Genomic DNA, 25,151 nt, shown 5'->3' on the forward strand with positions numbered 1-25,151 from the left:
TACTCTAATTCCTTATAAACTAAACAAGACTCGCCCAAAGCTTTTTCACAGTGGCACTGTAGCAAGGGCTTATGAGAGCTCAGTCTGGGCAGGAGGAGGTTACTAGCCATTGATTTTAGAGGCAGAGGGTAGGAGGAGAGGGGACTCAGTTTACACACAGGCAAGCTGATAGCATTTCAGCCCTCAGCCTGTGACAAACAGAACATGGCTGCCCTCATTGCATCACATGAATAAATAATCAAACTTTTGAAGCTGTTTGGAGCTAGATATGCTGTGTAAACTATCTAAACTTTAGATAAGATATATAGACAAGTTACTTGCAGGGCCGGTTTAAGCAACAATGGGGCCCCAGGGCAAAATGAACCTTGGGGGCCCCCCCAACATATACCCCGGAACAAAAATTAGCATTAGGGGACCTTTTTTGCAGCTGGTATAGTCAGGGTGTGAAGTCCCAATCGGTCAGAGCTCCACATTCTGGCTATCCCAGCCTGCATGGGGGACAAGGGGTTAAAAAGTTTAAGAAGGGGGGACCCCACATAATTAAAAAAAAAAAAAAAAAAATTCCCACACTCTAAACATAAAATTTTTTTGGGGGGAAAATAAAAAAAAATGCCAGGGATCTTCATACAGCCATATTTTTTCCTTCGGAACTTTAACCACTTAACAACCTCTGCCACGCTTATCTACGCCCCTTTAAAATTCACCTGAGTCACAGGGGCGTAGATAGGCAACTCCTGTTTATTTTCCTGCTGTGCGCGATCGCGTTCGCGTGCGCGATCGCGTCCGCGTGCACGCGGACGTGCATACGCGTCGGGCACCCGCTGGTCTGTGATTGGCTGATGTGAACATGTGTTCACAAAGCCAATGACAGTGCTTATTCATGCAGAATGTGTGTAAACATTGTATCAGTCACTATGCTGTTACAGTTACTGAGATCACTCGTGAGAGGATCTCAGATAACTAACACAGCATTAGTGACTGATCAGCATCAGTGAGGTTTTTTTTAAATAAATTATACCCCCATTAAGCCCATTAACCCTTGCCTCCCTTAAATGTGAAAATTGCTGTGGTTTTTAGGAGAAAAACCATGTGGTAGAGAAGTGGTTAAAATCGATTTTCTCAAAAACTATAAGGTCTTTTTCAAAAATTGTTTTTTCCTCTTATTCCTAATGATCTCCTTAACATATCCTGCAAATTTAGGGTTTCTAGCATTTAAGGTGGATTTTCTATCAACCATTAAAGTCGGCAGGTTTTTAAATGTGTATTTTTTTTCCTTTGAAACTTTAAAATCGATTTTCTCAAAAACTATAAGGCCGATTTGCAAAATTGTTTTTCCTCTTGTAGCCACTGGGGCCCCCTACAAGCTCAGGGGCCCTGGGGCAGCTGCCTCCTCTGCCGCTATGGTAGCGCCGGCCCTGGTTACTTGTTGTAGTTAGTTTTTCATCTTGGATCCGCTTTAAGTCTTGTTTGCAACCCAGCCCACTACTAGTATGATCCCCCTGTGCACAGCAGATGGGGAATGATTGATAGGGAAGCTACTATTCTATGGATACCCTTCCATGCCTTCACTGTACTGCTGCCCACCATAACACAGCTCTGCTGTGATTGGAAGAGGAGGCACGGATAGGTGACTATGGAACAAGCCACTCTGCTGCATTATGCAACCTGGTGAGACAATCCACAGCAGCACACAAGGGCCAAACGATGAAGACGCTGTTGGTCTAATTGCTCAGAGCCCCGCCCCCTGTGGACCAGCGCAGCCCATCTCCTAGCAAACAGCATCCCGTCGCCACGGACAACACCGGCGGAAGTACGTCATACCTGGTCGGCGGAAGGCGCGCGAAATTTCACTTTGCTAAGAGGCGGGCGGAGGAGAACGGCGAAAGGTGAGGTAGCTGGACATAGGTGACGTATGCAGTGGAGCGAAACGGGTATGGAATGACAACACGTGCATAAAGAGGTCTTTCCACAACTCCCTGTGTGTAGATGGTGCTTACGTAATACACACAGGACTCTGATCCGTGCGTCACAGGGCACGTCACACAGATGTTGAGATCACCCTGTGTCAGCTGTTCCTGTGGGAGTGCTGGGCGTTTGCAGGCATTTGGTTTTGGTGGTGGTATATTTTTATGTCTATACACTTGTCTGCAAGCTGTAACATGCAGTGTATATCTATCAGCCAGTAGCAAACTTGGCAGTTGTAAAATCTGTTTTACTTGGGGCTTCTTCCAGCCCCTAGAGGCCACATGTGACCCTTGCCGCAGCTCCAGTCTTGTCTTGGGTCCTACTGGCCACCGCTGAAGTATCAGTGCTTTCTGCGTATGTGTCATCAGGAGCCCTGCGCAATACGCTCCTGGTGACATGGGCGTGCTTTCATGCGAATGCATGTATGCGCAGAAGATGACGACTCTTTGGTAGTCGGGGATACTTCAGAGCAGCCAGCAGGACCCAGGAGAAGACCAGAGCTGCGGCGAGGGACCCACGGGAACTCTAGGGGCTGTAAGAAGCCCCAGGTAAGTAAAGATAGATTTTACAACTCGCCTCGGATATCCTTTAACCTCCTTAGTGGTAATCTTAAATCAGGCTCGGGGCAAAAATTCACAGCTCAGATTGTTAATCTGGTGCCTGGGTGAAATATATGCAGGAGTTGCTGCAGATCTCTCTGTGGTATTTTTTCTTCTTGTTTTGAGGATTTAAAGGGAACCTTAACTGAGCGGGGTGGGGTTTAGGGGGGGGGGGGGGGTAAAGAGTCTCACTTACCTGGGGCTATTACCAGCCCCCTGCAGCAGTCCTGTGCCCTCGGAGCCGCTCTGGAATCCTCCGGTCCCCCGCTGTCACTTAGTTTCGTTTTTGATGAGTCACCGGCCGGCCGCCATGCGTATTTTTGGACGCATTCCCTACTGCAATTAGCGCTGTTGCGGACCGCAGTGTGTACAAAGATATGCGCTGCCATATATCTACGCGTGCGGACTGCGGCAACGCGTATTTTTGTACGTGTTGCGGTATGCAACAGCGCTAATTGCAGTAGGGAATGCGTCCAATAATACGCATGGCGGCCGGACCGACTCGTGAGTCGTCAAAAACGAAACTAAGTGACAGCGGGGGACCGGAGGATTCCAGAGCAGCTCCGAGGGCACAGGACTGCTGAGGGGGGCTGGTAATAGCCCCAGGTAAGTGAAGCTCTTTACCCCCCGTTCAGCTAAGATTCCCTTTAAAAGCAATCATAAGGCCAGGGAGGTTAACCCTGGTTCAGATGTGTCCACATGAACTAATTGGGAGGGGGAAAAAAAGTGATCCCAAGGCGGATGGGGAAAAAAAAGGTTATTTACTTACCCAGGTAATAGCCGGAGCCCAAGTTATGATAAAAATTATGTAATTCGGGTGCCAGCAATAGCTAGAATTCTACAGGGAGCAAAATAATTAGGCTGTCAGTAGGGGGATCGATTTCAAAATAAGCAGGAGGTTAGCTAGAGCAGAGTGAGACACCTGTTAAGTTCACCCGGTGCCCAAATTTCCACGTGCTGGTTTTAAATGTGTGCGCGGGCTGAGCCTCTGGAATCAAATGGCAGCTTTTGCTAAACATTCCTTTTTCTCCTAAGGAATATTGCAAAAATCAAGCACCTCATTCCTTCAGAGAATCTTTCAACCCTAGTTATGCTACGTACACACATGCGACAACGATCGTTCGTTAAGAACGACGAACGAACTTTTAATTGATGAAAGAACGACCTAAGTAAAGGTAGTTTTAAAATGTGTGTAACGATCTGATCGTTAGAACGAACGTTACATCACAAAAAGCAACTATTGCGCCTGCGCATAAAAATGAGAAGTTCCATGCAGAAATAGTGAAATGCGCATGTCAAGCCTAGTACGAACGATCGTTTCCAACGATGTACTACTTTTTGTATCCTTATATCACCAGGCGCTGATGGGTTCCTATCTAAATAAGCAGCGTTGTAAGACAAGGGATCCCTTAAAACCCAGAAGTATATTCTACGCGTTTCTGCCAATCAGCGTTGGCCTTCTTCAGGAGGGTTTTCTTGACAATCTGAGGCTGCCATCTCTTACATCGCTTTTATATGTCCAACATGGTCACCTCCTCTCAAATTAATGGGGTCAAAGGTCAAAGTTCCAATAGCGTTATTATACTGAACAGCAGATGTTCATCCATGTATTCATGTTTATTCCATGTTCCACTTTAGAACATTATTCTCTTAGATGCTGCTTAGCTAGTACCTAAATAAATTACTTAAATAATACTAAAATCTCAATCTCCACCCACACTTGTGCAGCCAAACCTCGTTCCTCCACTTATCTTGTTAAGGCAAGCATCTTGTACATTTCCAAGATCTGATTTCTCCTACATTACCTTTTAAACATATAATCACACTTCATACACATTACTTAAAAAATGCAAATAGTTCCATTTCACTATTGAGTCCCTTAGGGATCAGTGTGTCCAACTGGAAGATCCATTTTGATTCGTGTCTTGACATTTTGTCTATATAATTCCCTCCCCTCTCACTGCGTTCCACTACTTCAAGACCAAAGAAAATAGTCCCCCCTACACAGCCCCCATGTTGTTCTTTATAGTGCTTGGACAACGGATGCCCTTCATATTTGTTCTTAATATTGTTGAAATGTTCTCCTACCCTTCTCTGAAGGGACCTCTTGGTTCTCCCAACATATCTTTTCTGACAGGGACATTGTACACAATAGATGACACCACATGAGGTGCATGTCATTGAATCCCTAATTCTGTATTTTACAGAGTCCAGTGCCTCAATCTCTACTATCCTGCCTGGGTTTCTAGTCTTCTTACAATTAAGACATATCCCACATCTGGTAAAACCCCCTTTGCCTCTCCTAGCACCATCCCTCCCCCCCTCTTTCTTTTCATTAGCTGCTGTGGCTATAGAGAGTCCCAAATTGGGTGCCCTCCTAAATACCATCTTTGGAATATCAGGCAGTTTTTCACCTAAAAATTTGTCTTCCTTTAACACATCCCAATGTTTACGAATAATATTCGATATTCTGTTTGATTGGGATGTGTATTGCAAGACAATACTGAAATCACTATCTTCCCAGTTCGACTCTCGCCTGGGGCCTAATAGGCTGTCTCGATCTTTCTGCCGAACAGTGACCTTGGATTCCACCACATGCTGTTCCGGGTAACCCTTCTCCAAGAGGCAGGTCACAAGTTGCTCCGCCTCCCGGTCATATTCCTCAACTTTTGTACAGTTGCGGCGGAGTCTCGTGAATTGCCCCTTGGGGATATTGTTTAGCCAGCGTGGCAAGTGACAGCTAGTATATAAAATATAGCTGTTCACTGCCACCGGCTTATGAAACGTCCTCGTGTTTAAACAATTATTCTCCACATATAGTTCCAAATCTAAAAAGTTCACAGTGTCCTTACTAATATCAGCTGTGAATTTGATGTTCCAATTATTTGTATTGAGTTCTTCAATGAACTTATGCAATAATGGGATGTCACCCTTCCATATCAACAATATGTCATCAATGAAACGGCGCCAGAGGACCAGGCTCGCACCCGGGCCGCCATCCCCATAAATGCGGCTCTCTTCCCAATAAGACATGAATAGATTTGCATAAGCAGGTGCGAACCTAGTCCCCATCGCCGTCCCACTCACCTGTAGATACCAGACGTTATTATACTGGAAATAGTTATGCTCCAGAACGAATTGTATCGATCTTAATATAAAATCCCTCTGTATTGGGTTTATGGTGTCATCCTCATCCAAATAGAATTTTACAGCCTCCAGACCTCTTTTATGGTCTATTTTGGTGTACAGCGAGGTTACATCTAGGGTGCACAATACCCAGTTCTTTTCCCACCGCAAACCTTCCAATGCCCCCAGTATATGCTTAGTGTCCTCATTATCGTGGAAACACGCCGGATCTTGGGGCAATAAACCAGACTACCAAGAAGCTCTGGGGAGATCAACAACAGTGTTTAATGAGAGATCACACTGAGAACAGAGGCTCTGTGGTATCGTAAGTTGGAACTTTGAATGTATAAGGATTGCACTTTATGGACATTCACAGACGCTATATTTTCTCCTGCATAATATAAGTTTAATCAAGAGCATCTTTACCCATCTGTGAACTTCACATTTAATACTTTTATCATGTTGATTTTGACCTTTATCTTTTTAATCTTTAATTGAATTTTCCATTTTTTCATTTTTTAATTTTTTATGTGCACATTTAGAGAGAAGTATATATAGAAGGGCCCTTCTGCTAGGTTGCATGGTATGGAATGAATAGGATGAGGCGTGAGTTGAGTTTTATTGAATGAATCAATACTGAATAAAACTGTTTATAATTTTCAGCGCGTGTTAGACTGAATTTGATATTGCGATGTACTACTTTTGCAAACGATCGTCGTTGGTTAAAATCCGCCGAGACAGAACTTTCTTTTGTAGCGATTTGGCTCGTTCGTCGTTTGCCTTAATAGTCGGTGGTTCGTTTTTTGTAACGATCGTCGTTGGTAAAGATCGGGGAACGATCGTTACAAACGACTATAGTCGCATGTGTGTACGCACCTTTAGAGTAAAGACCTGCATGGCCTGCTGTTAGTACAGAATGCTGCTTCAAAAATGTTATGCCAACCTTGCCGTTGCCACGTAACTCTGATCCTTTGCTCGCTCCACTGGCTACCTATAAGATGGAGAATCCTCTTCAAAATTTTCACATGAACATTACAATCTCTGCAAAATATAAACCCTGAATACCTGAAGGATTTGTTGCACCTGTTTCACACTTCCCACAACCTCCATTTAACAGGATCTAATAACTTGACCAATCAGAGTCCAACACAAACCTTTGGAGCCAAAGCCTGTCATTCTGCCCTTACCCTTTAAATGTCTATCCACACGCAATCAAGACAACACCTATTAAAACTTAAAAACTGCCTGTGTTGGTTCCATTCACACTATATCTGTTGCATTGCAGAATAATTCTGCATGTCAACTCATTGCCTTTCCAATTCTATGGGGCAATTTACATCTTTGCGTTGTAACATATCATGTTATTCTAACTTGCTGCATACAGGGTTTGAATCAACGTTTGTTATACCCACGCTGTGTTTAATGAAGTTCACACACATAACTTGTTCATTTTGCAACACGAATAGTTTGAAACCAGTCTTAGTTGGGCATTTATGATTGTATTGTATACCTTTTCCCCTGTAACAAAAATTGTGAAGTGATGGCACACTGGGACAAATGTACATCTTCTTTGCATCCCATTGACCATCTACTAATAAGGTGCTGTGTGTGGCTTTCTGTACCTGAAACAATAGGAATGCTTGGAAGAGACTGGTAATTCCTTAAAGGGAAGCTCCTAGGACTTTAACAATAAAAAATCCACTTACCTTGGCCTCTTTCATCCCCCTGTATCCATCCTGTGTCCTCGCCGCAGCTTTGGTGGCTCCCGGTCCCCTCCGGTAGAGATGCCGACCTCGCCAGGTCGGCTTCTCCTGCGCTCCAGCATGCAGCTCACTGGTTGCGCTGACGTCATCCGGACTGTCATTTTAACTCCACTCCCTCGCCTTCTGTATATAGCCGCTCCCCGCCTTTGTTCCTTCTCTCCCCGCCTCCCTAAGCTTTATCCAATACGCTTACGGAGGCGGGGAAGGAAAGGATGCAGGCGGGGAGTGGCGATATGCAGGAGGCGGGGGAGTGGAGGTAAATGACAGCACAAAGGTAAACGGCCAGCTAACAAGCTTCATGTCGCTAGCGTGGCGGTTTTTATATTGGGGGACAGCAGAGTGTGTGTGGGGGGGGGGGGAGCAGGGAGAGCACTATAAGGACACAGAGGCTGGGCATTGTATGCAGAACCAGCCTCTGTGTCCTAATATTCATGTCAGAAACCCACCTCGGGTTCTCTTTAAGTCAGAACCATGATGGGCTCTATCATTTGTACCTTAGGTATTGTTTAAATAGCTGAACTGGTAGGTCCAGTGTCCTAAGAATAGGTAGGCCTCTTAACAACTGGCAGTCACTTGACGCTAGTTTATGACTTGGGTGAGACAGGAACATGGGATGGGTAATAAAAAAAATAAACAAAAAAATTAAGTTCTGTAAACAAAAAATACCTGCCTAAAATTAATTAAAAGGTGATTTAATGATATGTAATGTGTATGGGAAGCCCCAGCACCTCTTTAATGTGATATCTGTAAGGGCTCAGACACACTATGAGCGCTTTTTGGCCATCAAAGCTTTCTGAGAGCTTTTTAAAAAAACGCTTCAATTGACTTAGGCCTCGTTCAAATCTGCTGCGCTGATAAACGCGTGAAAGCGCGTGGTAAAAACCGCATGCGCTTGTGCGCGTTTCTGTGCGTTCTTTAAAACACGTTTTGCTTGTTGTACCAGCAGCAGTTGTCAATAAAACTTTGTTTTTGTATGTAAATGTATTTTTTTCTCCAATTAGGGGTAAAAAACGCATGCGCTTGTACGCGCTTCTATGCGCTAAAAAAGCGCACCCATTCACTTGCATTGATGTGCACTTTCCAGCTCAACGCACAGAAATGCATGCAACACTACGTTTCTGTAACGCTGCTCAGCGCAGCGCATAGATGTGAACCAGCTACATTTAGTTACATGGGAAAGTAAATACCTTGCTGATCGCACAGGGCAGTGCGCTGTAAAAAGCGCACAGAAACGGCCCTGATGTGAACGAGGCCTTACATTAAAATTGTGATTGCGGTAAAATCGCAAGTCAATGGGAGCATTTTTTTTTTTTTTTTAAAACTCTCAGAAAGCTCTGATGGCCAAAACGTGCTCAGAAAGTGTTTATTGTGTGTCTGAGTCCTTATGCTGATTGTTCAGTGGCACTTTTAAGATCCGATACAATGATTACAGTTGCCTTTTGGTTTGTGTTGGCATTCTGTGAAATGGCGTTATGCACATCAACACACAGTGAGCAAGCAGTTAGTTCTGTTATTCATTTTGGTATTATGGATGGCTAAACTGGAATCAGCTGCATTCTCAACAAAAACAGAATTTCCTTTAAACATGAAAAATAACAGCTTTAATATCACTTTATTAGGTCACTGTTTTAAAATGCCTTTTTTCCCTTAACTTTAAATCCTATTCTTTTTCCTCTTTTCTGAATTCTGTACTTCCTGTAAAGTCTGTGTTTAGATTTGCTATTGATAATATGGTGGATGGACATGGGGAATGCAGGTGTATGCTGCACTTTATCCCAGTGGAAATCATTGCACTGCAAATGCACCAGTGTGGAGGCACCATTGAAAAAGAGTTTCACTTACCTGGGGCTTCTAACAGCCCCCCGCAGCCGTCCAACCATCCTCCGTTCCCTCACCGTGGCTTAGTGTTGGTTCTGCCGACTGATCAGGCCGCACGCATCCTCAATGAGGTTTTCTCTTGCTGCGCCTGCAAAGGACGCTTTTGCCACCGCACGGTCATGCAGGCTTAGTGGTCTGCCGACTGATCAGTCCAAAACTAATGCTGCGTACACACTTGCGATAACGATCGTTCGTAAACACCAATTAACGATCGCTCGTCCGACAATTGCATAAAGTTCTTTCCGTCGCGATCAGAAGCGATCGTTAAGGAGAGCGAGGACAGTGCAATCATTGCACGCGCGAATTTTCCAACAAGTTGGATCCTATCGCGCGATCATCGCTGTTAAAGAAAGGTGTGTACAGCAATCGTGCGAGAACGATCGTTACAGAATGTAGTGCGCAACCGCGCATATAGCTGGAACCTACGTATTTCCAATGCATTGTGTTTGGTAACTATCGTTCTGTGCGAATTTTGAAAAAAAAACAAAAACAAAACATCAATCTTGCTGTTAATCCAAATGTTTTGTAAAACATTAATTACGTCATATCCATGTGCGCACGCAACCATTCTTCACTGATCGTTCGTTTCTACAATAACAATCGCGGCGCTACATTCTCAGTTACCTAATTTGCATTTACTGCTCTGCTCGGCCAACTATCGTTCGTCGTGGAACTATTGTTCCTAACGAACGATCGTTATCGCAGGTGTGTACGTACCATAAGCCGCAGCGGGGGAATGGAGGATCGTTGAGTACCAGCACAGGACGGCTGCGGGGGGCTGGTAGAAGACCCAGGTAACTGAAACTCTTTTTCTATATGACGGTTAAGGTTCACTTTAAATGCACTTCCTGTTAGTATCTCTTTGACCATTTTTGCTTATAAACCATAATATATTTGCTAGCAATGACACCAGTGCTGTCCTCAGTCTTGTTGCAGCTTCAGAGGTGACAATATGACAGCCTTGAAAGTGGCATTTTGAAAAGCCAGTCTGTAGCAGCAGCATATTTCTTTTGCTTTAGGTTTCCATTCATTAATGCGAACCTAAAGTGAGAGGGATATGAAGGCGGCCATGCTTCTTTCCTTTTAAAGCGGACACAAATCAAACATGTTTTTAATTAAAAATATTTAGTTTCACCACTCTGACACATACAAAGATAAATATACACTCCTTAAAGCCTATAAGCATATCAGTGCATGCTTTTCACCCTTCTGTTTGCATAACGAGGGTTAAACTGGGGGCAGCCATTAGCAATTCCTCCATTGCCGGACACCATCTACTCCACCAGTTTGCCGGAAAAATCCCGGCAATTTGAAAGGAAGGGAGGGGTTCCTCCAATAAATGTAAAATATTTTATATTTGTCATCATGCAGCTGAAAAAAGCCGGCTATTTATTATTATAATTTAGAAAATAGATTTTATTTCTGAAATCTTGTATTTTTAATTTGGGTCCACTTTAAATAACACTAGTTTCCTGGCAGTCCTGCTGATCTCTTTGACTGTAGTAGTGTCTAAACCTGACACCTAAAACAAGAATGCAGCTAACCAACTGCCAAACAACTGGTATTGCGTAAAAGGAAATATAGTAGCCTCCATATCCCTCTCACGTCAAATTCCCTGTAGGCCCCTTTTACACTTGCATTGTTAATCTGCATTGCATTATTCTATTTTACTGCAGGGTAACGCAAGGCAGTGGGGCCTAGCACATGTACGGCATTGCGCTGGAAATACCACGATCTGCTGCGACCCAGCAAAGACAATAGCGTGTTACCGAAGGACTTCCACCGCAACGCAGTGGATGTACTGTAAGTCAATGGGCAACACTGGAATTTTAAACATGTTGCCGGCAGTGGTGCGTATGCTCGGAACGACCGGAAAATGACGGGGAAGCCGGAAATCCTAGTGATGTAATTCCTGTCCAGCAGGGAGTATGTCACTGGGTGAGGGGCGTGCGGTTGGGATGACCATATGCGGCACTCTGTGCCGCAGGGTCATATGATTGACATTTTTGTGTGGTGTATTGTGAAGGGGGCGTGGCATCATAGCACAAACGCACAGGCCAGGTGTAATACAGGCATGAAAGCTGGCCTTCCGTGTATTTACCATTTGTGATGCTGGTGTTATGCTGTTAAAGCCTCTGGAGATGTAATGCCCTGACAACATGTCTCCAGCTCTTACACATGAGTCTGCCAGGCCTGTTGCAGAAGATGATTTGTACAAAATTGCTTTGTTTTTCCTGTTAGACTGCTCCACAATGAGGCTGGGCGAAGGTACCGGTGAGGGGGAGACCTCTTTGGAAGCAGCGGTCGCGGAAGACAGTGTCATAGTAATTAGCGATGACGAAGGAGACGTCTCCCTGGGAATGGGGAACTCGGTGCTGCTGGTTGATGACGCGCCTAGTAAGTTTTCACTTGTTTTATCACCTTCATTGCTGTCCATTACTCCCACACCAAGATGTCAGTTGTGAATAGCCTAGAAAACCAAAATGCTGCAAGCCTTCAATCAAGGTATAGACAGTTGCCTTCTGGTAAGGTGAGTAACCAGGCCTCAATTTTATGGAATTATCCCATTTATATACAGAACATCAAGTGAACCAGCACCGTACTTGTAAAACAAACAAAAAAAAAAAATGCTTTTAACCAGTACTGTGGTTCACTTGATGTTCTGATAATCCCATCAGGTCAAGCCCTAGTTACTTGTTTTTGTTACCCTAGAGAAGACCAACCAGAGACCACTTAACGACCAGCTAACGCCGATAGACGGCGGCTGGTCGTTTGTGGTTTTTCATGGAAACTTTCCATGCCACTTCACGGAGGGTGTCTCTGTGAACAGTGTGCGAGCCGCTGATCGCGGCTCGCACGCGTAATGTAAACACACAGGGAAGAAATCCCCACTGTTAACATCAATATGGCGCTGCTGCGCAGCAGCGCCGCGACAGAGATCGGCGATCCCTGGCCTCTGATTGGCCGGGGATCGCCGTCATTTGGTAGGCTGAAGCCTATCCGATCCAGCGCAGGACGGATATCCGTCCTGCGCAGCCCATAGGGGAAGAGAGAGGAAGGGAAGGGCAGAGAGGGCGGAGATCGCTGCGGAAGGGGGCTTTGAGTAGCCCCCCCTGCTCGGCCACACGGAGCGGCGGCGATCAGACCCCTCCCCCAGCAGGTCATCCCCCTAGTGGGGAAAAAAGAGGGGAAGTCTGATCGCCCTGCTGTAATCACGATCTGTGCTGCGGGCTGGAGAGCCCACGCAGCACAGATACTGCAGAGATTTGCCCGGTCCTTAAGTAGTTAAAATGTATCTGCTTAATCATGTAGGATACATAGAGCTTGATGGACTTGTATTGCCGCATGTAGACAGTGCAGGACATTTTAACCAGGGCTGTGGAGTTGTAGTGGAGGAGTCAGAGCAATTTTGTGTACCCAGAGTCGGAGTCTGTGATCTCCTGTATTCTTTTGTATTTGTGAACCTGGTACAGATGTAGTGTACTAACGCCGGCTGTCTGTGACATACACTATACATATGACAGACAGTATATTCACTTATTCACCTTTATTAACTCTCCGTATTTTTCCATCCTTGCAGACGTATCTATCTCCGAGGAGAAGAGAGGCTTAGAGGTGGTGGATGATGAGCTTGCCATAACCTATAGTAAGAAGCCCCGTTTGATGCCCCACGCCAGACATGACTGCACTGCGCATGCCTTTGTGTAAGAACATCAGGTGCTGTCATGTGCATATCATCTGTGCTGTGTTACCCTCTGTGATCATGTCCTCTGTCTCCTGTAGGCGTGCAGAGCAAGAGACCGAGCTTCCTCTAGAGGAGAATGCCAGCTTCTGTCCTGAGTGTTACTGCTATATATGTGACAAGCACGCCTCCGAGGTACATAAACCCTTATTAAACCTATAAGGATGCTGTCTGCTGAATACTAAACCACTGGAACTCACTGGTGTGTTTTTTGTTTTATGGCATATTTTCATGTATCGATGTTGAGTATGAAACGGTACAAATCTTTCCGTTGTGGCCCGTGCAGACATTTAATATTTGACCCAGTATAGACACACTGTCCAGCTCCCTACCCAGCAGCATGTGCTGCTCTGTGGAGAGACGGGATGGACAGCAGAGTCCCAGTTATCTGGAATGCAAACAACCAGAACAAATCGCCGGCAGTGCTCACAGTGGTGAAGGCCAACTTCTTAGGGTGTTTGTAGTCTCTGCTGTTGTTAAAGGCTGGGTTTCATGGCTCCCTCAAGGTTAAAGGACCACTATCATGAAAAAAGTAGGCAGTTAAAATCGGAAAGAACCTACAGGTTTTGGGCCAGTCCATCTCCTCATGGGGGATTAGGGTTCTCTTTGTTTTCAACAGCATTTCCTGAACAGCAGAGAACCCGAGGTGGCATTGTATTACATTAGTGGGGCACAGAGGCTGGTTGGGCACACTAACACCAGCCTCTGTTGCCCCATCGTGTGCCTCAAAGACCCCCCTGCTCGCCGCTATACCCCCGCAGTGCTGGCGACACGCTGCGCGTCGCCAGCACAATGTTTACCCAGGCGCTGTCTGTCAGTGCCGCTCCGCCGCCTCCTCCGCATCGCCGCTACCCGCCCTCGTCCCTTCCCTCCCGCTGATTGGAGGGAAGGGACGAGGGCGGGTAGTGGCGATGCGGGGGAGCGGCGCTGACAGACAGCGCTTGGGAAAACATTGTGCTGGCGACGCGCTGCGTGTCGCCAGCACTGCGGGGAGTATAGCGGCAAGCAGGGGGGTCTTTGAGGCACACGATGGGGCAACAGAGGCTGGTGTTACTGTGCCCAACCAGCCTCTGTGCCCCACTAATGTAATACAATGCCACCTCGGGTTCTCTTTAACTGCCAAATAGTAAGATACCAGCCAGCCTCCCTACTCGCTAGCACACTATTTTGTCAGTTTTTTTTTTATTTGAATCCCAACCTTCGGTTCCCTTTAACATTTGCTTATTATTTTTAACTTTGAGTGTCAAGCAACTAGAAAGTACACTTATCCGGCATCAGCTGATCCCCGTCAGTGCCGGATAAGTGAGACTCTACTGTGTTTTCGAGTGACATTCCACTGCAGGAACTTGATGATTTCATAGAACAATAGGTAAACTAGTAAGAGTGATCCATCCTGACGGATCTCTGAACTGGAGGCCATCGGTGGTGGGGGACACCTGTATATATGTTAAGTTTTCAGACATATCAATCAGGCACCAAGGGAAATGAAAAAGGGTGTGTGTAACCTTAGTGTTTAATAAGTGCACTAAAGAAGTCTTTAAACCGAACTGAGCACAATTTTTTTTTTTCTTTTAAATCTTTCAAATGAACCTATCCCCCCCCCTAAGGGAGGTTTGTAAACTGTGTGGGCTTTAGTGGGTGCAGCAGGCTTTTACTTATGGGGGGCTGCTCTGTCACCCCGCCTATATGGAGGCCTCCTTTTTTTTTAATGTCCCTGTGCCACAGGTTCCTGCAGTTATGTCATTTGTCCCTGGCAGCCGTGACGCATGCTGGGAGATGTAGTTTCCATTGATGTCATTACATATCATGGTCGGCAGATGCAACCCCATCAATGAACTGAACTACATCCCCTGGCGGCCGGGGATGCAGGATATTACCGCAGGAGGTTGAATTTGCGACACAGGGACATAGAAAATGGAGGCTTCCATATGGACATGGCGCTATGGTGCAGCCCACCAAGTAAATTCCTGCTGCATCCCCAAAGCCCACACAGTTTATGAACCTTCATTACAGGGAGATTTGTTTGACAAGTTTTCTGAAGTTAGGAGCACCCAGTTAGTTGCTCAGTGTGCTTTAAAGGGAACCTGAAGCGAGAGGCCTATGGAGGCTGCCATTTTTATTTCCTTTTAAATAATGCCAGTTGCCTGGAATTCTTGCTTATCTTTTTGGTTGCAGTAGTGCTGAAACACACCTGAAACAAGCATGCAGCTAATATATTCATATGTTTGTCAAACATCTGATCTGCATGCTTGTTCAGGGTCTAAGGTAAAAGGGTTAGAGACAGAGGATCAGACTGCCGGGCAATATGTATTGGAAATATGTCAGCCTCCATATCGCTCTGACTTCAGATTCACTTTATGGCAAAAGCAAAGTTCCTAGACATACTACACAATATCTAAACCATGTTGGGTTGATCCAATTCACTTTTTCTCTTAACTTTTTTTTTTTTTTTTTTTTTTTTTTCCTGATTCCGATTGACTTTTTCTCCTTGGAGATAATTTTCATTTTTGTTTAAAATAACATTTTAGCACTCGGCATTTGAAAAAGTACCCAAACGCAGGTGAAAAAGTACTGTCAAAATTATTCAAGTTTTCTTGTTTGCTGGTGGCTTAAAAGTAAAAATCAAATGAACTGACACTTACCTGGGGCTTCTATCAGCCCCCTGCAGGGTAATGTCCCACACCGTCCTCTTCCGATGCGCAGTTCTCGCTCCCGCGTGCGTAATGGGGAGTTTACGGCGCAGTACAAGAAAACTTCGTACTGTGCCTGCGCTGTAAGCTCTCAATAGCGGGAGTGAGCAATATTCGTCTGTTTAGACGAATATTAGACAAGGACCTGCGACGGGGAACGGGTGATCAGAGGAGGACGACGGCGCGGGACATTACTGCTGCAGGGGGCTGATAGAAGCTCCAGGTAAGTGTCAGTTGTTTGATTTTTACAATACCACAGAACCCCTTTAAGATGTGAACTATCACACAGGAGAAAACTAAAGAGAAAATTAAGTGGATCAGGCTGCCCCATTATCATTTGTAGAGTCATCTTATCCTACTGAACTGCTAAAGGTGGCCATACACTGGTCGATTTGTCATCAGATTCGACCAACAGATAGATCCCTCTCTGATCGAATCTGATCAGAGAGGGATCGTATGGCCACCTTTACTGCAAACAGATTGTGAATCGATTTCAGCCTGAAACCGATCACGATGTGGAGCTGCCGCCCCCCTCCCTGCATACATTACTTGTTCCGGCCGGCGCGAGTCCCCGCTGTCACCGCTGTCTTCTTCTCCGCTCCGGGCTCCAGACCGTTCCTGCAGCTACTGAACTTCCTGTCCAGGGGAAGTTTAAACAGTAGAGGGCGCTCTACTATTTAAACTTCCTGGAGGGACAGGAAGTTCTGTGTAGCTGCAGGAACGGTCTGGAGCGGAGAAGAAGAAAGCGGGGACTTGCGCCGGCCGGAACATGTAATGTATACCCGCTGCATTGCGTTGGTCGTCGGGCTTTCGACCGCTGCTATCGACGCACTCCCGACCCATCGGCGACCGAGAAAAATTTTCTGCACGGATGGGTCGACGGGAACAATCTATTTCGGACGGAAATCGATTGTTCTGTCAGCGGTGTGCGCGGCGATTTCACAGCCGTTTCGATCACTGTGATCGAAACTGCTGTATATCGGCGGGAAAATAGTTAGGTGTATGGGCCCCTTTAGAAAGCAGCTGACCCAATCTAAATAATTCTCAAACAAGACTATTGTTCTGGGCAACCTTGGTGGGGAATCGATAGTTTGTACAATGTATGGCCAGTGACATTGTTGCGTAACCCACAATGACAGATTGCTAAACACCAAGTGATGAATGATCTGCTTGTTTGTATGCCAACTGTTTCCTCTTCCCTCTACATAGAGCAGCACACATGATACCTGAGCTGTGTCTGTTCCCTAATCTGTTGCCCTAAGGATTGATTAACAAAGATTGGGGTGACAGAAGTTCAGTGTTCGGAAGCTTTACAGTACAAATTAGCTACGTGTTACTGTGTTATGTGGAAGTTTCGTTTTGTACTAGCTTTTCCAGTCTTCTCTCCCATTTTATAGTGTGCATTATGGACGTCCTCCTCAAGCTGTCACTGCAACGCACACAACAAGAGCAAGTACTGGAAGGAGATCAGAGACACAGCTCTGGCCGGAGTGCTCACCATCTTTAACTTCGAACTTACAGAGATCGATGCTGGGCTTAGAGATGGAGGTACTTGTCTTCAGAAACCATTCTCTCTTTGCATACCTGCAATGTGCACTTTTCTTAGAGGGAACCTGAAGTGAGAGATAGATAGATAGATAGATAGATAGATAGATAGATAGATAGATAGACTGCCATATTTAACTTTAAACAATGCACATTGCTTGGCTGTCCTGCTGATCCACTGCCTCTGATACTTAAGCTATGGACCCTGAAAAAGATCTGCGGTTTCTGGCAAAGATCTGACGAGATTAGCTTCATACTTGTTTCAGGTATGGGATTCAGATACTACTGACTAGAACCGTCAGGCAACTGGTATTGTTTAACAGGGCATACACTAATACGAAATATCAACCGTGATGTTATGCTTGTCTCAAACCTTTAAAGGTAACTTTAACACAGGATTGAACTTCATCCCAGTCAGTAGCTGATGCCCACTTTTTCACGAGAAATCTTTTATTTTTTTCTCAAATAGATCATCTGGTTGGTTTGTGTGGCTGATATTGTGGAGAAACCCCTCCCACAGTGTGATGTCATGACCATGGTCCTGACAGTTTTCTGCATGTGAACCTCATTGCATTGTGGAAAATAACAGCTTTTTCCAATTGCCATGCAACCAGTATCTCCCTCTGTGCATAGAACTCTCAGTAACAAACATTCCAGGGCTACATTTCAGAATGTAAATCAGGGAGAGGAAAGATTTTACAATCGGCCAACACTGACTAAATAATCTATAAATGGATAATTGGATATTGTAAACAAATAAGCACTTTTATTCATTGTTGTTTTCACTACTATTCTTCTTCAAGATAATAGTTTGAGTAATCATAAAATTGCTAAGGGATGTAATGCTGGGCATACGCGGCTCGAGAATGCGCCGGTATCGAGCCAGCACGTCGCCGCTCGTCCGCGCGGATCGATTCCCGCGGGCGTTGGTAATCAGTGTTTCGTTTGCTCTCATTGCTCTCCCCGTTGGTATCGAGCGCAGAATCGATCCGGCGGGGTATCGGACAGGTTGAATATTATCAATCGAGCCATCAGCGGCTCAATTGATAATCTAAAACGAGCCGTGTATGTCCAGCATTAGAGCAGGCAACATACTAATCTTTATTCATTAGATTGCCAATTTAATTAACAAAGATTCGTACATTGCCTGCTCTGAGCTCTCAACAATTTTGTGATTGTTTAAAAGGAAACCAATATGGCAGCCACCATATCCCACTCACTTAATTAGGATTGCGGGAGTAACAGGAAGGATACACTTATGCATATTATTTTCTTAGCCATTTTGGGTTCAAAAAACAGGCTTCAACGTATTAATCCTAAGGAATCTTCTGTCTGTGGGAATGCCCGCTCCCCGACCCCAACCATCTCTTCTATTTGCATAATCTGTCTGCACTTAAGAAAACTATATAGACTTCACGTTGCGTTCCCACTTCACTCCTATGCTCCTTTCTTCCAGGTAGGAGGAGGAAGCAGGGAGTGACGTGGAGTGCATCAGCTGAATCGGTGGCATAGAAAAGTTAATCCCCCCCCTTTCTTCTGCCGTGTACAGTGGTGTCTAATGTAAACTTCTATTACGGGTAGCGTGTAGCACACTACCAAGCATGTGTCGGTGTGCTTATGTTGCCCCTAGTTCGGGTACTTGGCAAATACAGCCTTTATAAAGGGGTACATGCTGTAATACCATTATCTACCTGAGTGTTGCTTGGAAGTGCAAAGCCATTTCACCAGCAGACCACCAGGACACAGTTACACATGATTTCTCACCCCCACCAGGAGACATCCAGCACTCCTCCTGGTTCCCTGCTAGTAGTCCACAGGTTTGGAAGGTTTCTGCTCTCCTATTGAGTCATGTTGACATTTGGAGGACTATGGACTCCCGTTTAGACAGCCAAATCCTGTATTACTTGATGTACAGTCGGTTGTGTCTAGCTAAAGATAAATCAAAAGTCAGGGCTTTCTACAGCCTAAAGATTGGCCAGAACTATTAAGCCATCCTCACATGTATTAAAGAGGAACTTTGAAAAAGGGGGGGGGGGGGGGAATCGAAACCTTGCTAAGTGAGAAGTTAAAACATATAGCATAGAGAAATGATTGATATTCGCCATGTAATTTATTCATATTATTTGATCCACAATCAGAATGCACATAAAAATCTTTATTACTGACAGACCTGAAAAAACAATAGACTGCACCAACTGCCATTATCTATAACCACATCCACTCACAACGCAATAGGTATAAGGTTGTTGTTTTTTTATAGATATATATGTGCACAGAGGGAGATACTGCTTGCTTGGCAGTTGGAAACAGACATTATTTCCCACAGTGCGAAAGTGCAACACAGACCATAAACAGTCAGGACCTAGGTTCTGACATCACATTGTGGGAGGGCTTTCACCACGATATCAGCCATACACACCCCTGATCTATTTGATAAAAGGTAAAGATTTCTCATGGGATAGGAGCTAACCACTACTGATTGGGATGAAGTTCAATCCTTGGCTACAGTTCCTCTAAGTCAGTTACTTTCTCTGATTGCACACAAATGTCACTAATTTCGAACAAAGCAATAACCAGATAGCTCGTGGTGACTCAAAACCACCCGGAAGGTATAAAGGGCATAAAGAGACCAAAAAGCCCTCTATTAAATGTATCTACTGTTTCAAGAAGGAAAAATTACATGTAATTTCAAACATTGAAAGCAAACCTGTGAGCATAAAAGTAAGATACTTAAAGGGACCTGAGATGATAAAAAACAAATTCATACATACCTGGGGCTTCCTCCAGCCTGAACGCTCCTTCGGTGCCATCCACCGCAATCTGTATCCTGCATAAGGGCTCGCGGTATCTTGACAGTCTAGGCTTACTGCGTCGCCGGGAGCTTTCTGCACCTGCGCAGTACTACTCTCCTGACCGTGGGAGCGAGACGGGGAGCGCATGTAGCCGCACTGCGCATGTGCCGGCTGACCGGAGATACAAAGATTGAGGAAGCGGAAGATGGCGCTGAGGGAAGTGATCAGGCCAGAGGGGGCTGGAGGAAGCCCCAGGTATGTATGAATGTTTTTTTTCTTCGATTCATCTCAGGTACACTTTAAGCAGTAGGAAGCCTCTGAATGCTCCAGAAGCTAACCAATCCGGCTCGACCCCACTGCTGCCAACTTCCCTTTACGGTCTTGATCAGTGTACCTGTGTGGCCGTACTGCTCATGCGCGGAAACGTTTGATGCCTGTGCAGTAGCACGAAGCCGCTCATGCTTGGAGGAATAAGCTGTGCACAAGCAGCTTTCTGTTGCTGGGCAGGCTTGGACCTCCCTCACGTATGTACATTAAGACAACGCTTGTACACAGATGGGAGCGTAGCTGCGAGACACACAAAGGGTTTTGTTTTTTCTTTGTTAGACTTCAGGTACGCTTTAAAGGTGAAGTTTAACTTGAAGTACGTATATTTTCTGTAGTTGTATACTCTCTTTGGCTTAGGGAACCAACTGCAGCAATTTTTATCTGACTTTTCTGTGGCCCAGAAAAAGTACACGGAGGGGCAGCTGGTGACACGTGACAGTTTGTATAAGTGTAATTGTCAGTGCCACAAGAAGCAGACCAAATGCAACTCTTGCACTATGGCACACGTACCTACATGTGTGTACAGGTAATACATAAGCAAATGTGGTTTTCTATTTGTTATGAAACCTTTACAACCCTCATCATGAATCACAGTGCAGTGTTCTCCCCAGAATTATTTTCCAGCCGGGTGGCATGAAATAGTAGCCAGGTGGCATGAAAAAGCAGCCGGGTGGGGAGAGATGAAAATGCAGGGCAACTCTGCTTACAGCATAGGAGGTGGTGAGGAGGTGAGCCAATGACAGCCAGGTGGTCACCAAATCTAGCCGGGTGGAGCACCCGGCTAAAAGAGCCTGGGGAGAACACTGCAGTGGATGTTTTACTCTGATCCTCAGAAATGACTATTCCTTTTTAAAGTTAAAACTGCTGTGAATAATGCTATGCGTGCTATTCTTGTGTTAGGCATACAGCAGCCACTGCCTGGTTGCTTCACCAGTTGCAGGTTTATGAGAGAGTGGCAAGAGAAAGTCAGTGTTGGGTAAAACTCTTACTACCTATCACACACAGTTTGCTAGAAGGCTTTGAAGTTAGCTGGAAGAAGGTTCTTATATCCAGTGAGATCAAAGTTCAGCCTTTTGGCCATCAGATTACGAACTTGTCTTTTGCTCCTAGTTGTAGATAGAAGCAAATAAACTTCCCATGCTGCAATTGATGTATTAAAAGGCAATCCTTTATTAACCATAACCCTTATCTAGTACAGCATATTCCAGGTCTGTCACTGCCCTCCACCCCTAAAAACCTGAATCAGCTGCGCCACAGCTAAGCCCACGTTCAGGGCAGACCTGTTGCAGAGAGGTTTGTATACCTGAGCTTTAACAAAGCTCGGGTATATTGAGCGAAACATGTAGTCAAGGAGGGGGGGTGGAACCAGACATGCTGCCGTTGCACCGGGCGGGTGATTCAACCACCGAGTCTTACAGTGTGTAAGCGCGTCATACCACTGCTCCAGACCTGACCGGAGATGAAATCTTTGCACCATAAGACCGTGGAGATGAAGGACTGAGGATGTAGTTCAGCATACAGACCGTAGTGATATCCACCCCAATCACATAGAACTGCTATTATCGCTACTGAAGAAGTACATAGACAGTCTAGCATATTAGTCATGAAGGAGTCCGTACACAGACTTCACGGAGCAATTTCCATCAATTTATTGTCCCATCACATGTGTGTAAATACATAGTCTGACCTGCATAGGCCGACGATCGTTTCGGGGCCACTCAGGGTCCCCTTTATCAAGGCAGATAGCAGCAAAGACAAATACATTGTGTCCATACAAAAACCACAATAAATACCCCCCAAACAGAGATTACTGATCCCACCCATAGGCGTTCCCATCAATCGATAAAACGTTACATTTTCAAAATACAACATTGTGCAATGCTATTTGGCTCACCCCGTTGTCAATCAGTCTGCCCCTCTCCAGGATTCCATCAGCCGCGCTGTAAACTCCCACACGCCGCTCATCTTCCGTGAACATCATGGGCGTCATGCTCGGCATGATGCCCAGCCAATCAGCCACTCCGAGAACACACCAATCCAAACGCAACAGCGTCACACGCACGCACCTCCACATCGTCACAGGGCATACCAATGTACGCCATGACGTGTGCATAGCCCAGCCGCGCAATGCAGTCTCAAAGGGGCGTGTCATCATAACGTCACATAGTAACGAAAGTTCACACGGCCACATCACATTGAATTCTACGCGCATGCGTGCGCTTCATATCGCGTTGCCATAGCAACAGGTCACAACCCACCGGGTACTGACCCGTTGGCAATGCCAAAATAGGACCTCACAAGCGCAAAATCCTCCAAATGGATACCTGGACTATAGAGCCTAGCAGACTGAGGGACTAAACTGATATGAAAAAAAGGACTAAACTGTTATGTAGAAAACTTCCACCATAACCCGTCCAGTCACCTGCTGCCAAATTACATGCACATATTCATATTGATGGAGAAAAAGGATATACTGCAGGAGATATCAGGACAACCATTAAAGTGCACGTGACCACCCTACAAAATATATATAAACATTCATAAAAAATATTTAAAAACAACTTGTTGCAACAAAACATAATAAAAAGACACATCATCGCTCACCCAAGAAGCAATATATAAACATTCATAAAAAATATTTAAAAACAACTTGTTGCAACAAAACATAATAAAAAGACACATCATCGCTCACCCAAGAAGCAAGCAAGCCCATTATTGCTGTTGAGGCCATTAGGCTTGACAGTATTCAATGTAAAGATCCAAAACGCCTCCCTTTGCAGTAGACGCTTTTTGCGATCCCCACCCCGTCTAGGGGCCATTACCTGTTCAATGGCCATCCCCCTTAAACTGTGCATGCTGTGCCCAGCCTCCAAGAAATGCAATGCGACCGGTTTGGTGGCATCGGGTTTCCTACCCTTCCCCTCTGCCTCAAGTGCCATTTTGATGTCACTGCGATGCCTCTGAAATCGTTTCTTGTATGGCCCCGTGGTCTTCCCAACATAGGCAAGGCCACAGGGACACTTCAAGAGATAGACCACAAAGTCAGAGTCACAGTTAAGATATTGCTTAATATTGTACTTCAGAAGTACAATATTAAGCAATATCTTAACTGTGACTCTGACTTTGTGGTCTATCTCTTGAAGTGTCCCTGTGGCCTTGCCTATGTTGGGAAGACCACGGGGCCATACAAGAAACGATTTCAGAGGCATCGCAGTGACATCAAAATGGCACTTGAGGCAGAGGGGAAGGGTAGGAAACCCGATGCCACCAAACCGGTCGCATTGCATTTCTTGGAGGCTGGGCACAGCATGCACAGTTTAAGGGGGATGGCCATTGAACAGGTAATGGCCCCTAGACGGGGTGGGGATCGCAAAAAGCGTCTACTGCAAAGGGAGGCGTTTTGGATCTTTACATTGAATACTGTCAAGCCTAATGGCCTCAACAGCAATAATGGGCTTGCTTGCTTCTTGGGTGAGCGATGATGTGTCTTTTTATTATGTTTTGTTGCAACAAGTTGTTTTTAAATATTTTTTATGAATGTTTATATATATTTTGTAGGGTGGTCACGTGCACTTTAATGGTTGTCCTGATATCTCCTGCAGTATATCCTTTTTCTCCATCAATATGAATATGTGCATGTAATTTGGCAGCAGGTGACTGGACGGGTTATGGTGGAAGTTTTCTACATAACAGTTTAGTCCTTTTTTTCATATCAGTTTAGTCCCTCAGTCTGCTAGGCTCTATAGTCCAGGTATCCATTTGGAGGATTTTGCGCTTGTGAGGTCCTATTTTGGCATTGCCAACGGGTCAGTACCCGGTGGGTTGTGACCTGTTGCTATGGCAACGCGATATGAAGCGCACGCATGCGCGTAGAATTCAATGTGATGTGGCCGTGTGAACTTTCGTTACTATGTGACGTTATGATGACACGCCCCTTTGAGACTGCATTGCGCGGCTGGGCTATGCACACGTCATGGCGTACATTGGTATGCCCTGTGACGATGTGGAGGTGCGTGCGTGTGACGCTGTTGCGTTTGGATTGGTGTGTTCTCGGAGTGGCTGATTGGCTGGGCATCATGCCGAGCATGACGCCCATGATGTTCACGGAAGATGAGCGGCGTGTGGGAGTTTACAGCGCGGCTGATGGAATCCTGGAGAGGGGCAGACTGATTGACAACGGGGTGAGCCAAATAGCATTGCACAATGTTGTATTTTGAAAATGTAACGTTTTATCGATTGATGGGAACGCCTATGGGTGGGATCAGTAATCTCTGTTTGGGGGGTATTTATTGTGGTTTTTGTATGGACACAATGTATTTGTCTTTGCTGCTATCTGCCTTGATAAAGGGGACCCTGAGTGGCCCCGAAACGATCGTCGGCCTATGCAGGTCAGACTATGTATTTACACACATGTGATGGGACAATAAATTGATGGAAATTGCTCCGTGAAGTCTGTGTGCGGACTCCTTCATGACTACTGTGACTTATGGCCTTGGGGCCCGGCACCAGCATACCTCTGACGTGAGTGCGGTCCTTGATTGAATTGGAGTCTAGCATATTAGGGCCCCAACAGCTTTTGTGACTGGTTGCTGGCATTAGCACATGAGTGTACATGGTGGTAAGTGGAAGGAATCGTAGGACTGGTCTGCTCTGAATGTGCGCTAAGCTGTGGCGTGGCTGATTGATGATTTTTGGGTTACAATGGATTGCTTCTGCAGGGGATA

General features: G+C 45.4%; 1 protein-coding gene across 1 annotated transcript in view; it reads left to right on the forward strand.

Annotated features, from left to right (window-relative positions):
* Positions 1-1,791: 1,791 nt before the first annotated feature.
* The window catches only part of LOC137525565 (uncharacterized), a 76,596-nt gene continuing 53,236 nt past the window's right edge, over positions 1,792-25,151 (forward strand). The window contains exons 1-7 of the mRNA XM_068246702.1: positions 1,792-1,886; positions 11,008-11,134; positions 11,573-11,728; positions 12,912-13,035; positions 13,115-13,208; positions 17,161-17,311; positions 20,785-20,953. Coding sequence (XP_068102803.1) covers positions 11,128-11,134; positions 11,573-11,728; positions 12,912-13,035; positions 13,115-13,208; positions 17,161-17,311; positions 20,785-20,953 — 701 coding nt within the window. The 5' untranslated portion in view covers positions 1,792-1,886; positions 11,008-11,127. The remainder of the gene's footprint in view (positions 1,887-11,007; positions 11,135-11,572; positions 11,729-12,911; positions 13,036-13,114; positions 13,209-17,160; positions 17,312-20,784; positions 20,954-25,151) is intronic.

This window comes from Hyperolius riggenbachi, chromosome 7, assembly GCF_040937935.1.
Source record: "Hyperolius riggenbachi isolate aHypRig1 chromosome 7, aHypRig1.pri, whole genome shotgun sequence".
NCBI lineage: Eukaryota > Metazoa > Chordata > Amphibia > Anura > Hyperoliidae > Hyperolius > Hyperolius riggenbachi.